Source organism: Mobula birostris, chromosome 3, assembly GCF_030028105.1.
Source record: "Mobula birostris isolate sMobBir1 chromosome 3, sMobBir1.hap1, whole genome shotgun sequence".
Classification (NCBI taxonomy): domain Eukaryota; kingdom Metazoa; phylum Chordata; class Chondrichthyes; order Myliobatiformes; family Myliobatidae; genus Mobula; species Mobula birostris.
In genome coordinates, this window is record NC_092372.1 from 125,651,300 (window position 1) to 125,665,100 (window position 13,801).

At 41.6% G+C, this 13,801-nt stretch overlaps 1 protein-coding gene across 2 annotated transcripts; it reads left to right on the forward strand.

Annotated features, from left to right (window-relative positions):
• The first annotated feature begins 2,229 nt into the window (after positions 1-2,229).
• Positions 2,230-8,676, forward strand: elf3 (E74-like factor 3 (ets domain transcription factor, epithelial-specific)). Of its 2 annotated transcripts, none has more exons than XM_072253337.1 (9): positions 2,230-2,306; positions 2,545-2,685; positions 3,260-3,490; positions 3,904-3,999; positions 4,746-4,874; positions 5,605-5,694; positions 6,378-6,494; positions 7,063-7,258; positions 7,775-8,676. In XM_072253337.1, exons 2-9 carry the CDS (start codon positions 2,550-2,552, stop codon positions 7,872-7,874), a joined length of 1,095 nt encoding a protein of 364 aa, XP_072109438.1. In that variant the 5' UTR covers positions 2,230-2,306; positions 2,545-2,549; the 3' UTR covers positions 7,875-8,676. The 2 variants fall into 2 exon arrangements, with proteins under 2 accessions (XP_072109438.1, XP_072109437.1); XM_072253336.1 differs by having other exon boundaries at positions 2,249-2,376.
• The last annotated feature ends 5,125 nt before the right edge of the window (positions 8,677-13,801 follow it).

The window sequence follows — 13,801 nt, forward strand, 5'->3', positions numbered from 1 at the left end:
GATGGATAAGGAAAGAAGAACATCTCTGATGTGGTGAGGTCAGAGTTGTGCCAGCGTTAAGCTAGTGAAGTCATCTGGTTAATGAAAGTCGTTAGTGAAAACAATACAAGGACATGTAGAAGCCATGGGGCAGGTAAGAGCACTGGTGAGTGCAGCAGATTTCCCCATGTTCAGAACCAGTGAGTAGGTAATGGGAATGGATACCCTACAGTAGAATTGGCCACATCTGATGTAAACACGGGCGCAGGTCATCTGAGGTTGTTGAACTTGATACTGAGCCCAGGAGGTTGCAATATGCTCAGCCAGAAGATAACGTGCTGATCCTTAGGCGAACACCAAGCTCTCATTTTAACATTACAAGAGTTTCCATACAGATCAGAGTGGAAGTGGAATGGAGAATGGAGGCTACTGGAAAAGTTGAGCCTCCAGTAAAGTGAATGCTGCGAAGTAGTTAACCAATCTGATATTTATTTTCCAACATCGTCAACACTGAATACAGGTTGGAAGAAGCACAAATGAGTCACTTCTTCACCTGAAAGAACTGTCTGAATTACTGGATGGTGGAAAGGGGAGAAGTAAAGGGGTAGGTATGGCAACACCTGGAACTGCTTGGGAAGATACCGTTAAGACAGGGGTGTGGAGTGGTTGGTAGAGGAAGAGCACCTTTGGCTCTGAAGAGAACTGTTCCTTTGGAAGGTTGGAAGGGAAGGGGAGAGCTGGTGTTGGAGCTCCTTGATGGTGGTGGAACCATGAGCTTTGATCCACTACATCAAGGGCTGATGGGATGCAAGTCTTTCCCTGCTCTGTCTGGGATGAGAAGGGTTGGCATGTGGGACACAGGGACTCAGCCACCTATGGTAGAGGGGGAGCTAGCATTCAGTAAGTAGGAAAACATCAGAAAGGCATCTGTGTGGAAAACTCCATCAGTGGAGTCCAGAGAAATGAGAAGAATGGAACACATTCAGCTAGAAGGGGAAGAAGATCCAGAGTCCATGTGGCTGTGGGAGTCTGCAGGTTTGAGATTGATGTTTGGCTATAATGTCTCTCCTGAGACAGAAAGATTTCAGAAAAGCAAAGGTAGAGTTAGAGATGGACCCACTTGCAGGTGAGAGCAGATTGGAAGTTCTTGCGTTCTGTATGAGTGTAGGAATTAGCACAACAGAAGACCTTAAAGTTAATTATATTTTCTCTCTCCACAGATGTTGTCTGAACTGCTAGGTATTTCCAGTATTGTCTATTTCTATTACTCAATTGGGGCAACAAGAATATTGTGAGCAAGATTACTTCCCATTCCCGCTCTCAAATCCCTTCTCTCTAAATGTTCTAGCCCGCGAGGTACTGTGACTTTGCAAATAAAGGCCGACAGAAATCTGGAACCCTCTCCCGTGAAAGCCTGTGGCGTTGAAACTTTCAACCACTGCGACCGATTAACATTAGATTAGGCACGATTCAACAGAGTCGAGAGGTAACCCGGCTGACCAAAGCAACAAAGGCGCTCCGCCCAGACCTGCCATGCGAGGGCAGCAGAGTGCAGCGCGAAGGACCATGCACCTGTTAACCAGGTGGGGAACAGGTGCTGCACCGAGTTTTTGACCGAGAGCGAGGGGAACATCTCACTAAAACCCTCTCTCTCTCTCATGCACGCATAGAGCCACGTACGCACACACACAGAGTCATACCCAGACACACGTACACACATACAGATACACACACACACGTACACACACTCATACACACGTACACACACACACACACACACAAACACGTATACACACACACGTTCTCTCTCTCTCACACACACACACATACAGACACAATGTGTGGGAGGAAACCGTCTTGCCGTTTGAAACCGATCGGATGAACAAATCAAAGAAACAATATTTACAATTTTTCGAAATTTTATTTCAGACAAGGGGAAAATAAAGTGCTGGACTCCAGTTGAGTCGCAGTAGTAACTTTCCCCGTGAATAAACCGTGCTATTTTTCACCTCTAACGTTACACAATCTGTTGATTTGCGCTTTCTGGCAATGATTAATGGGGAGGGATTTGATTTCCCGGCACTAAGCAGGCAGCTTGGCCAGTCTCCAGGTACGCTGTACTCTTCAGTCTCACCCTCCCCTCTCCTTTTTATGCAAATCTGGCTAGGTGACCGTGGCTCTACATCTTGTAGGAATTCCCCTCAAGGTGGAGGGTTGTGGCCATAAACCAGCACGTGATTTCGATAGGATATAAATAGACAGGCAGAAGTCGAAAGTGGGACCTCGCAGCTTCACCCATACAAGTTCACAAGGATCACTTTTTGTGTGTGAGTGTGAAGGAACACCTTGCGTACGGATTACAACCCGGGTTCTGCTAAATTAAAGCACCTTTTGCAGGTAGATTTTTTTATGAACTGGCATCGCAGCGATTAGTGTAGAAGCCCTTATTTATTAATTTGGCGTCTATTTAAATGGAAGAGTTTAACTGTTTGTGTGCTACGCTGTTGTTGGAAAGTGTGGAAATATGTGTTGGTTTATGCGGAACTCATTGTCTCCTCTCTGTAGGCGTTATGATGGCTTCCAATTACGGCATTGGCAATATCTTGACTGATGTTATGCGCTCCGTATACCAGACTGAAGACAATCACTCCCTCCCCACGGGAGCCAGGGAACAGCTTGGTCCGATGCTAAACATGGATATACCCGGTAAGATTAAAAGAATTTGCGGGGTGGGAAGGTGGGAGACAAACTGCGGAGCGGCGGTAGATGCGGGGTTGAAGAGTGGAAGGTGTACTCTTTTAGAGAATGTGTCGCGGTATTTGGCACTTAGAGGTAAATCTGACTACCTTGAGCGAGATTTTTGCGGAAAGGTCGACGCGATTTGACTGGATAACCGAACCTGTTGACTCTTGCTTTGATGTTCTCCGGTCGCTCCAAAGGCAATGCAAATATCCTGTGAACAATGTTTTTAAAAATATCATATTATAATAGGTATGGTCAACTTTTTAATGGGACCAATCATTGTTTAGCTTTCTACTGCTGTTCGCGTCTGTGACTGCAGACTTAACACCCGGCAGTTACTTCAGACGAAATCACCGTTGCGCAGCTGTTCTGCTGTTGGCGCCCAGCAAACAAAGTGTTCAGTGTTCGTATTTGTTTAGCCTTACCTGTTGATGTGGACTGTCAATTTATGTAGACATTGGAGCAGGGTTGGGAAGTTTTACAAGGGATGCTCCTGTTAACACTGCTCCCTTTCATTGGGTTGTTTGACTTTGCCCAGACTCCACCTCTTGGTTCCAAATTGACCCCCAGTTATGGAGCAATCAACACGTCTTGGAGTGGATCAGTTACCACGTCGAGAAGCACAAGTACGATGCCAACAATATCGACCTGTCCTTCTGTGATATGGACGGGGCCACCCTCCTTACACTGACCAAGAACCAACTTGTGTCCATCTTTGGTCCACTGGGGGAAGAACTCTACAAGAGCCATCAAGAATTAAGTAAAAACAGTAAGTAAAGCAGGACTTACTGGCCCACTATCACCTTTTATAAAGTCCATGTTTATCTATTGGCACATCCAATATATAAATCTCAAAAACACATTGGGAGGGGAAATGCAGAAACTTTTTAAGGTGCTAATGCTAGCACTGCTATTAGTTAAATTTAACTTCGGGTAAATGGGGAAACAAACGGTTTATCATTGGATTGACAATGACCACAATAACCAATAACCATGAAAACCGGTTTTAAACAGACAAGGAAACTATTTTTTGCATAGAGCTACCTTACTTAGAAACTTTGCTACTTGGCAATGCCTGTGAATTCTGTGGCTATTCAGAAAAAAACACTGCCCAGTGAGAAAACAATAATAATGTCAGATGTGATAAGAAAACAAGTTAATATTCCTTTGTGCCATTGCTAGGTTTTGATTTGATACCTGATGACTTCAGTGACATCTTCTTGCAAAGTATTCTCCCAGATGACTGCAATGAGTACGAGTTCCTGGACACAAAAATTAGTAAGTATTTTATGGAAGTTTTAATACAAAGACCAGATTGGTGGCATTTCATGTATGTTTGATAATTACACTGAACTTTAAGCTGACCCAGATAGTCGTTGGTCTCTGTGCTTTATACTCTTGTCTTTCATAAGCGTGCTACCAGATACCAAGCCCTTTGATAGATCACGAAGGAGGGTGTGTACTGTGCAGTTCTCGAGGAACCAATCTTCATCACATGGACCTGTAGTAGAACAAACAAGCTCAGAAATATGCCAGTCACATCTTGTATTCCTTAGCAAAAATTGAGTATTACCTCAAAAGCCCAGCTAATCTCTTGACCCTTTAGCTTTTCGGCCTTTCATGCCGAAGTGTTCAGACCGAATTTTAAAAGCCAAGTTGAGAGAAGTGAAGGATGACTTCAGCACTTTTGCAATTCAATCCCTGGTGACTTACGAGCTGCATTTTTGACGAGACATGCACGAGGGATCAGCAGCTACAATGATCGAGCAAAGACTCAGGGCTGGCAGGAAAAGAAAAATGATTGGTTCATAAAATGAGTGAAATTCAGCAGGTGCAGATTGCTGTCACCTTTGGCAATGGAGATGGTGCCAGCTACTTTCTTTTATGGAAGTTGGAGTTTGACTTCATTTGTATGCCAGCTGCCATATACTTCTGCCTTTGACCTTGGTAATTGCAATTGGAGCAATTTATCTAGATATAATGATTGTGTTTGGTATTTTCATTGTTCTTTCATTTGCTCCTAGCCTGGAAGGAACTTGAGAAACTTGAAGAGTTGCCCGATCACTGTAAAACCTTGCCAGACCTCCAACCCAGTGATCCTGGGTATGAATCTGCCCCCACCTCGCCATATAGTATTGATGACTCCAATCCAGGTAAATTAGCCCGTATCAATGAACACTCTCTGTGCTGTTTACAATGCACAGTTCACAAAACTATCCTCCTATCAAAAGCATAGCTTATCCAGTGCCTGCACTTGGCAAATGAATTGGGATAACTAAAGCTAGAATGAAATATTTATAATAATAATTTTAGCTGCCACTGCCAATTACACAATCAGTGAGGTAATACTGAAAATCCTAGGAAAATCAATGGATTCCATTCCTTTTATTGATTGGAACTATTTCTTCTAATTCAGATGTAGTCAGGCAAGTTACCATGGTGACGTGAGGCCATTCTGAGCTGTGTGTTTATCATAGTCATTCTCCTTCAGTGAATCAATTCCACACATGTCATTTATTTCCCCTCTGGGCTGAAACAATTCCTTAAGCAAGAAGTTCAGGGTATCTTGTTGAGCAGACAGTAAAAAAAGCAGTTCTTCTGCGATCTTGGGCCAGGCCTTTGTGAGGTAGAAAATGGAAAGGGGAAGCCAAATGCTTATTCAGTTCTGCTAGGTCTTTTCTCTTTTTTTTGTGTTTATATTGTGGTTTAAAAAAAATCTTCTGGACTTCCAAATCAGTTAATCAAAAACTTGTCTCATAGTTGATTTCACTTGATATTGCTTAGCAAATTGTGTTCTATAAAGTCAAATAAGCCATGTAAGTTAGCTGACTGAATTAGAGTGATACAATTAACGTAACATTTGACACTCTGCATGTATTACAGGATCCCAGTCTCCCAGCTCTCCAGACTCCGGTGGAAGTGAATCAGATTTTGATCACTCAATAATGCATGGGCAATATAGAATTCAGAATGGTAAGATTTCGATTTGTTTTAAAGCGAACATTTTATGTTAGTTTTATTGCGGGTGTACTCTTTACACTATCAGTCAGTACATTGAAACTGACTTCTGTCCAGTACACCATGTGCTCCCAAGTTGGGCCCGGCCATTCCTGAAAACATCCAGTAACTTTATCCTCAAACTACAGCCAAAAGTCTTGCGTGGGCATCTTTCCTTTTATGCCAGTATTATGGGCAATGCTGGTAAGATCATGGTCTCACTAACCCTCTGTAATGTCAGTGAAGACACAATGAGCTGTTGCACAAGAAGAGTTCATAGCTCTTAAAATGTTTGCTGAAAGTCATTTACCACTACTAGCCTTGAATCCAGGGCTTAGAGGTGAAAGAACTTTATGCTTACCAATCACTGCAATCAATATCTATTTTTAAAATATGAATTCTTTATAACATTGAAATTCATTTCACATAAAGCCCCATTGACTGCTTGTTGCATTGACCAAACGTCTTCAATTCAACCTTTTTAACATTCTGTTGCTTTTTGTTTGACCAATTCACATTCTTTTGGTGGCTTCATTGTAAATGGACTTTCCATTGGAGTATCTGAGATCATCTTCACAGTTCTATTCCATATTTCAGTTCGACTGATAGTAAAAATCCATTTTTAGGGTCTAATATATCTGCTGTCTTTTTAAATGCAGAAGATTTCCCCAAAATGTCGACCATTGAATACAAGGCTCCCAAGCGAGGAAGAGGAAGGCCAAGGAAACTAGGCAAAGAGGAAAAGAGCTGTACAGAGACCAAGAGAAGCAAACACTGTAAGTGAGCTTGTCCTGATGCAAGAACCTCCTCACATTCAATAGAAGCAGCTTGCATTTGGTCCTTTCATTGGACACAATTCATTAAAACCTGTTACAGATGAGAAAAATTAGTGTTTTTTTGGCTCTTTCATAGGTGAAACAAAACTTGTTTTGCTTTAATCCAAACGGTAACCTGCTTGCGTCATATATTTGATTTCACCCCCCCCACCAAATGAATCTTTGTTACAGCCCTGCCCACGCTTAAATAGTCAAAACAGGTTCAGCTGGTTACACTGTTTGTCTGAGCAGCTTCAATGCAGAACATATTTTCTGTGTAACCATGGAGCTACATCATAATTTGTTGTGGATAGTACTGTAAAATTTTTTACTTCTGGTGTGATGACCTGAAGTAGTTTTCTAGGTTTTCAAAATAACTTACATTTTTGAGTTTACCTTGGAGAATTTGTGGCCAGGCAGCCCCCATTCGTACTGTTCAGGTGTAATGAGACCCTTATTTTATATCCATATTTGCTTTCAGATGTGTCTTGTTTATTTAAGCGTGCTTACCGATATTTTTTTTTAACAGCCCCACGAGGCACACACCTTTGGGAGTTTATCAGGGATATCCTCCTCCATCCTGAGATCAACAATGGCCTCCTGAAGTGGGAAGACCGGTCTGAAGGGATCTTTAAGTTTCTTAAATCGGAGGCAGTCGCGCAGCTCTGGGGAGAGAAGAAGAAGAACAGCAGCATGACTTACGAGAAGCTCAGCAGAGCCATGAGGTGAACAGATCTTACAGGAGACTTTGCTTTTGTTGATGACAGTATGGATGTCACAAGCAAAGCCAGTGCTTATCAGCAGCTCCTGGTTTCTCAGCTTCTTGCTTGCTTGTTGACAAAAACTTTACAGTGGTTTTAAATAGGGAGATCTATCCAACTTGCTCTTCTCAGGCCAGGATAGTGAAACCAAAGCAACGTACAGCAGAGAATTTCAGGAAGTTGGGACAGTGATGGACTAAGGTCACCCCTCCATAGTTCACGTTTGTGAAGGTTCAGGAGTGAAGCCCATCAAAGCCTATCAGACTGAAGTGCATCCCCTAGTGTATGGATTTGGAAATCCCCTAGAATTTCCAAATGGATTCCAATCCTTTTGGATCCATGTCAAGAGATTGCTGATTTTGAATAAAATTATGATTATTTTTTTTTCTGCTAAGAAAAATTAGTTAAGGACACATGAAACTTTTTTGGTAGGAACAGTGACCAGACTGACATGGAATAACTATTCCCACTCTCTTACAGGTATTATTACAAGCGTGAAATCCTGGAACGCGTAGATGGAAGGAGACTGGTCTACAAGTTTGGAAAGAACTCCAGTGGCTGGAGAGTTGGTGATGCATAAGATGAAGAAACATTTTCATTCCAGTAAAAAATTCACTTTCTCTGCAAATATGTTTGCTGGCAAACAAGATTCCCAACAGAGACATGGTGGGGAGTACTGGACTGATGAACTGGCCCTTTTAAGGGACGTGCTCCATGGGCATAAAGTGATGATTTTTTTTAGAGGATGGGTGTGTTTGTTTATTTTTAATTCTCTGCGTTTTCAAACTCCAGCCTTTCTTGGGCCAGATGTATGTGTCATAAAGGTGGCACTGGAAATAGTAAGCCTATTTTTGGGCCAAAGTAGGTTATTGAACCAATTTGATATTTTTAGGAAAAAAAATGTTGTGGACCTAAATCCCACTGAATGTGCAACACATATTTCGAAGGCATTGGCAAGTGTGAACAGCCAGTCACAAGAATCAATCTCTCTATTCTACCCTGGCAATATTAATGTTGCTTGGCAACTTCTACTTTTGAAATATGCGCTATGGTGTCTACATAAGGATAATGTATAGCAGGACTCCTTTCATTGCTTGTGCACAGAATTATATGTTGTATATAGTCTATGTCACAGAGATCGCTAACCTACCTATGTATATATCTGTATATATATTAAGAAACAATGGGAACTTATTCAGCTGGACTGGTACAATTTCCACTGAAACCTGAGTGTGTATATATGACTTAAACAAAAAATCTGGGGTAAATATTCTTTAAATAGATTGAATAGATTTTGTAAGAAATTTAAAATCTGTATGTCTTTGTTTATTTTCCTATGAATATAATAATATTTTACAAATAAAAACACATTTTAAATGAAAGCCTACCTGTTTTGTGAGTCTGAATCACCAGAGAAATGTGCGATAATGGTATTTTACCGGACTCTCAAATATTTCTTTTTCCTATTGAAAACAGGATTTTCTTATTCTTGTTACCTGTAGAACATTTTCCTGCATTCTGGGTTTTGTTCAGGTCCAGCAGAAATGGCTCTAATCTGTTCCAGTGAACAGCCAATCACAAGACTCGATCTCCCTGGCAATATTAATGTTGCTGAGTAACTTCTACTTTGGAAATGTGCGCTTATGGTGTCTACATATGCATAAGGTAGAGCAGGACTTCTTTCACTGGTTACACAAATGTAGTTTGTTTAGCTATCACCCCAGAGGAACAGCATTCCACTGCACAAAGTGTGATCTGTAGTGGCTGCAGACTGCTCTTCCCACTGATTAATCATCATTGTCTGAACATTTTGAACTCTGCATCAAGAAAACTCTATCTACCTCTTTGTTTATTTGTAACTAACAGCTGACCCAGAAGCTTGTTGTGGATACGGACATTTCTAACCTCTCGTCTCCAGAAGTTCTGTGTTGCGATGATGCAAGCGCGAAGGGAAGAGAAAAAAACAAGTGTGGGCAAAGTAACTATTATAGGCTAACTGAATAAAAGAGAATGCGATGAGATGATATAGTTGAGGTCACATACCATGACAGCAAAGTAGAATGAGTTATGAAGATCAGTAGGGACTTGACAACTTAAACAACCCAAAGGACATGGAATGTCAAGTCTCATATCCATTTTGAGCTGATTTTTATTATGGAGTAGGAACCTCGTCACAGTGATGCACCAGGACAATGAGTGCCTGATGCTATTGAATACAATAGGTGTGCTTGATAATAACGTACACAAAAAGATTACTATAGTGACTAATAACTACTTATGACATTTCTTGGCAAAAATCTCAAGTGCTTCAGGTTATAAAATGAAGCTTAAATGGTTTCTAATTCTCAAATGAACTCCACAATGCAATTAGTACATCAATTGTCACTAAATCTAGTAAATTCCAACCACTCTGGTCTTTGCCGAAACAAGTACAGCTGGTGTAGTGCAATAAAGCCATTATGTCTACAGTCGTGGATTTATTACTGTGATATTTAAACTGTTTAAGTACCAAAACTGTGAGAGATTTTATATTGGCTCAACCTGTCATCCCTGTTTCTTAAATTTTTCTTTTTCTTTTATCATGCTAAGTTTGTGTTGACAGTTTTTTCGTCCAGCTTTATTTGTGTATCCGTGAGTTTATCTATTGGGAGCTCGACACTTTGTGGAGACAGCTGTATAAAGCTAAATTTGGTTTTGATCTGCACCATCAACTCTGTTGTCTGTAGGCAGCCAAGTGCCACCAGTTTGATTACTGATATGGTTAGGTCCATCCCTCCTTTCACCAAGTAAACCATTTTTGATGGTTGTAAAGATAACTTGTGAAGACAGATCCATCTGTCCAGTCAACAACAGTTTTATCATCGTGTACACACGAACGATGAGGTACAGCGCAATGAAAAACAAGCTTGAAACAGCATCATAGGCATGTAGGCAAACAACACATTGAATATAAATTATATCATCAATGTCACGATGTCACTATGTGCTATGTCGTACTGCATGGGCAATTGTAGTCTTTCCGTGACCATGATTGTCCTAGGCAAATTTTTCTGTGGGAGTGGTTTACCATTGCCTTCTTCTGGGTAGTGTCTTTACAGACAGGTGACTCTAGCCATTATCAATACTGTTCAGAGATTGTTTGTCTGGTGTCAGTGGTCACATAACCAGGACTTGTGATCTGCACCAGCTGCTCATACAACCATCCACCACCTGCTCTCATGGCTTCATGTGACCCCGATTGGGGGCTAAGCAGGTGCTACACCTTGCCCCAGCGTGACCTGCAGGCAAGCAGAGGGAAAGAGCACCTTACACTTCCTTTGGTAGAGACATATCTTCACCCTGCCACCCCATAAGTTATGTTATAATTATATTTATGAAGACCAATATACCAAATACTCGTTACAAACCTGGCATAACAGGTACTGTAAATACACAGTAAAGAAAGGTCATTGGCACATTGGCATTAATCGAAGTACTGAGTACAAGAGCTGGGATATTATGTTGAAGTTGTAGAAAACATTAGTGAGGCCTAATTTAAAGTAATGTGACTAAACTGAATATGGCTGGACTCCTGGTCTGATGTTTGACATTCTAGGAGTTGTTTGTTCGCTTTTTGCTATTTCTGTGATTTGTTCTTATTTCTTGCGTGTCGGGTGTTCGATGTGTTTTTGAACGGGTACGGTGCTTCCTTTTCTCATGGCTGCCTGCAGAAGAATGAATCTCAGTATATATACTGCGATAATAAATGTACTTTGAATCTATCTACAGGAAATATATCAATACAAGTCAAAGAGTACAGAGAGAATTCATAAGGATGTCTCCGGGATTTGAGGACATGAGTTACAGGGAAAGGTTGAAGAGGTCAGGATAATGATTCCCAACAGGAGTGGTTACGTGTCCTAAGGGAGCTTTAGGGGAAATAGAAGTCATCGGGGTGACGGGGGAGGATGTTCAAGATTCTTGGGGGCTGGTAAGTGGCACGAGACCTGACCATTTGTTAGTAGAGCAGGCACTTACGAAAAAAGGATGATTCACTGGAACACAGGAAGATCCATAGTTCTGCAGGTGGTGAGCACTCGTCGTCACAACACGCCTGAAACTTAACAATCTCATCTGACCTTACCAACCAAACAGACGTTTTTATTGATGCATAAATTAGCAATCAGAGTGCTCAACAGTTGCCCTTGACTCGTGGCATGGAGCAAGTTCATGCAATTTAACAGTTGATAAGTCAAGTACATCCTCTCAACTTTCTCTACAGAACTATGGAAAACAGGACGCGAAAAGATACAGTGCTGGCTGGAACCAAACGGTGAAATAGAACCAATCAGTGAACCTGCCGACCCTGAGGATTCCTTTTGAGTTGTTCAAAGTGACCTCAGCTTCGTGTGTGAGGTCAAGAACTGTCTTTGCAGAATATGAGACCTTACATGATTGGTCAATCTTGCTAACTGGAATAGTATAAAGGTAGCTTGCCGAGCACCAACTCTATCCTGACTAACATTCAGATCCAATCTGAATCCTTGTCAAAGTAATTTTCGCTGTTGTGATCGTCTTCATCTTTGCCTTGCCATTTCTTTGCATGCCACTACCATCATTCCTTCCATGTCTACTCACTGCCATCGTCAACATCCGGCAGGCATTCCCAGTTTTTAATTTAGCTCCATTAGAATAAATGTACATTGAACTTTGAAACTATCTACAGAAAATATATCAATACGATTGAAAGAATACAGAGAAACTTTACATTTTTATTTTAATTTAGCCCCATTAATGATGGATAAGTATGTACAGCACAATCTCTATGAGTCTGAAGGTGGTGAAGCATTGAATTCTAATCCTGCTAAGAAACACAAACTGCAGAAAGTGCATCAACACAATGTTACATACCTGGAGTTTGGTTTAATTCTGTTCCCATCAGATCAGCGATGCCCCATGAGTCTGATTTGTAATACATTACTGTCTAATAAAGCCATAAAACCATCAAATTGCAGGAATACATCTGTAAAAGACACCCTGAAAAGGCTCCTGCAGGTATTATTCAGTTCCAGAAGATGAAAGCAGCATTTGAAAAGCCTTGCACTCTCGAGACATTTGCCAAGAAAGCTAAAAATGACCTTGATAGTGGTCTCACTGCTTCTTATAACATTTCCAAAATGATAGCAAAGTGTGGAAAGCCTCATACAACTGGAGAATGATTAATAATGCCTGCTGTATCAGAAATGCTCACCACTGTTCTTAAAATGAATACCAGTATTTTAAAATCAATTCCTCTGAGTAATAACTCTGTAGCTGATCGTATTGACGAAATGAGTGAAGACATAGAAACATAGAAAACCTACAGCACAGTACAGGTCAAACAACAGGAATTCTGCAGATGCTGGAAACTCAAGCAACACACATTAAAGTTGCTGGTGAACGCAGCAGGCCAGGAAGAGGAAGAGGTGCAGTCGACGTTTCAGGCTGAGACCCTTCGTCCTGAAACGTCGACTGCACCTCTTCCTAGAGATGCTGCCTGGCCTGCTGTGTTGACCAGCAACTTTAATGTGTGTTGCACAGTACAGGTCCTTTGGCCCACAAAGCTGTGCTAAACATATCCTTACCTTAGAACTACCTAGGCTTATCCAGAGCCCTCTATTTTCTAAGCTCCATGTACCTATCCAGGAGTCTCTTAAAAGACCCTATCATTTCCGCCTCCACACCGCCACCGGCAGCTCATTCCATGCACTCACCACTCTCTGCGTAAAAAACTTACCCCTGACATCTCCTCTGTACCTACTTCCAAGCACCTTAAAATTATGTCCTCTCATGCTAGCCATTTCAGCCCTGGGAAAAAGCCTCTGACTATCCACACAATCAATGCTTCTCATTATCTTGTACTCTTCTATCAGGTCACCTCTCATCCTCCACCACTCCAAGGAGAAAAGGCTAAGTTCACTCAACCTATTGTCATAAGGCATGCTCCCCAATCCAGGCAACATCCTTGTAAATCTCCTTTGCACCCTTTCTATGGTTTCCACGTCCTTCCTGTAGTGAGGCGACCAGAATTGATCACAGTATTCCAAGTGGGGTCTGAGCAGGGTCCTATATAGCTGCAACATTACCTCTTGGCTCCTCAACTCAATCTCACGATTGATGAAGGCCAATGCACCATATGCCTTCTTAACTACAGAGTCAACCTGCGTAGCAGCTTTGAGTGTCCTATGGACTCAGACCCCAAGATCCCTCTGATCCTCCACACTGCCAAGAATCTTACCAATAATGCTATATTCTGCCATCATACTTGACCTCCCAAAATGAACCACCTCACACTTATCTGGGTTGAACTCCATCTGCCACTTCTCAGCCCAGTTTTGCATCCTATCAATGTACCACTGTAACCTCTGACAGCCCTCCACACTGTCCACAACAACCCCAACCTTTGTGTCATCAGAAAATTTACCAACCCATCTCTCCACTTCCTCATACAGGGTTATTTATAAAAATCACATGGAGTAGGGGGTCCCA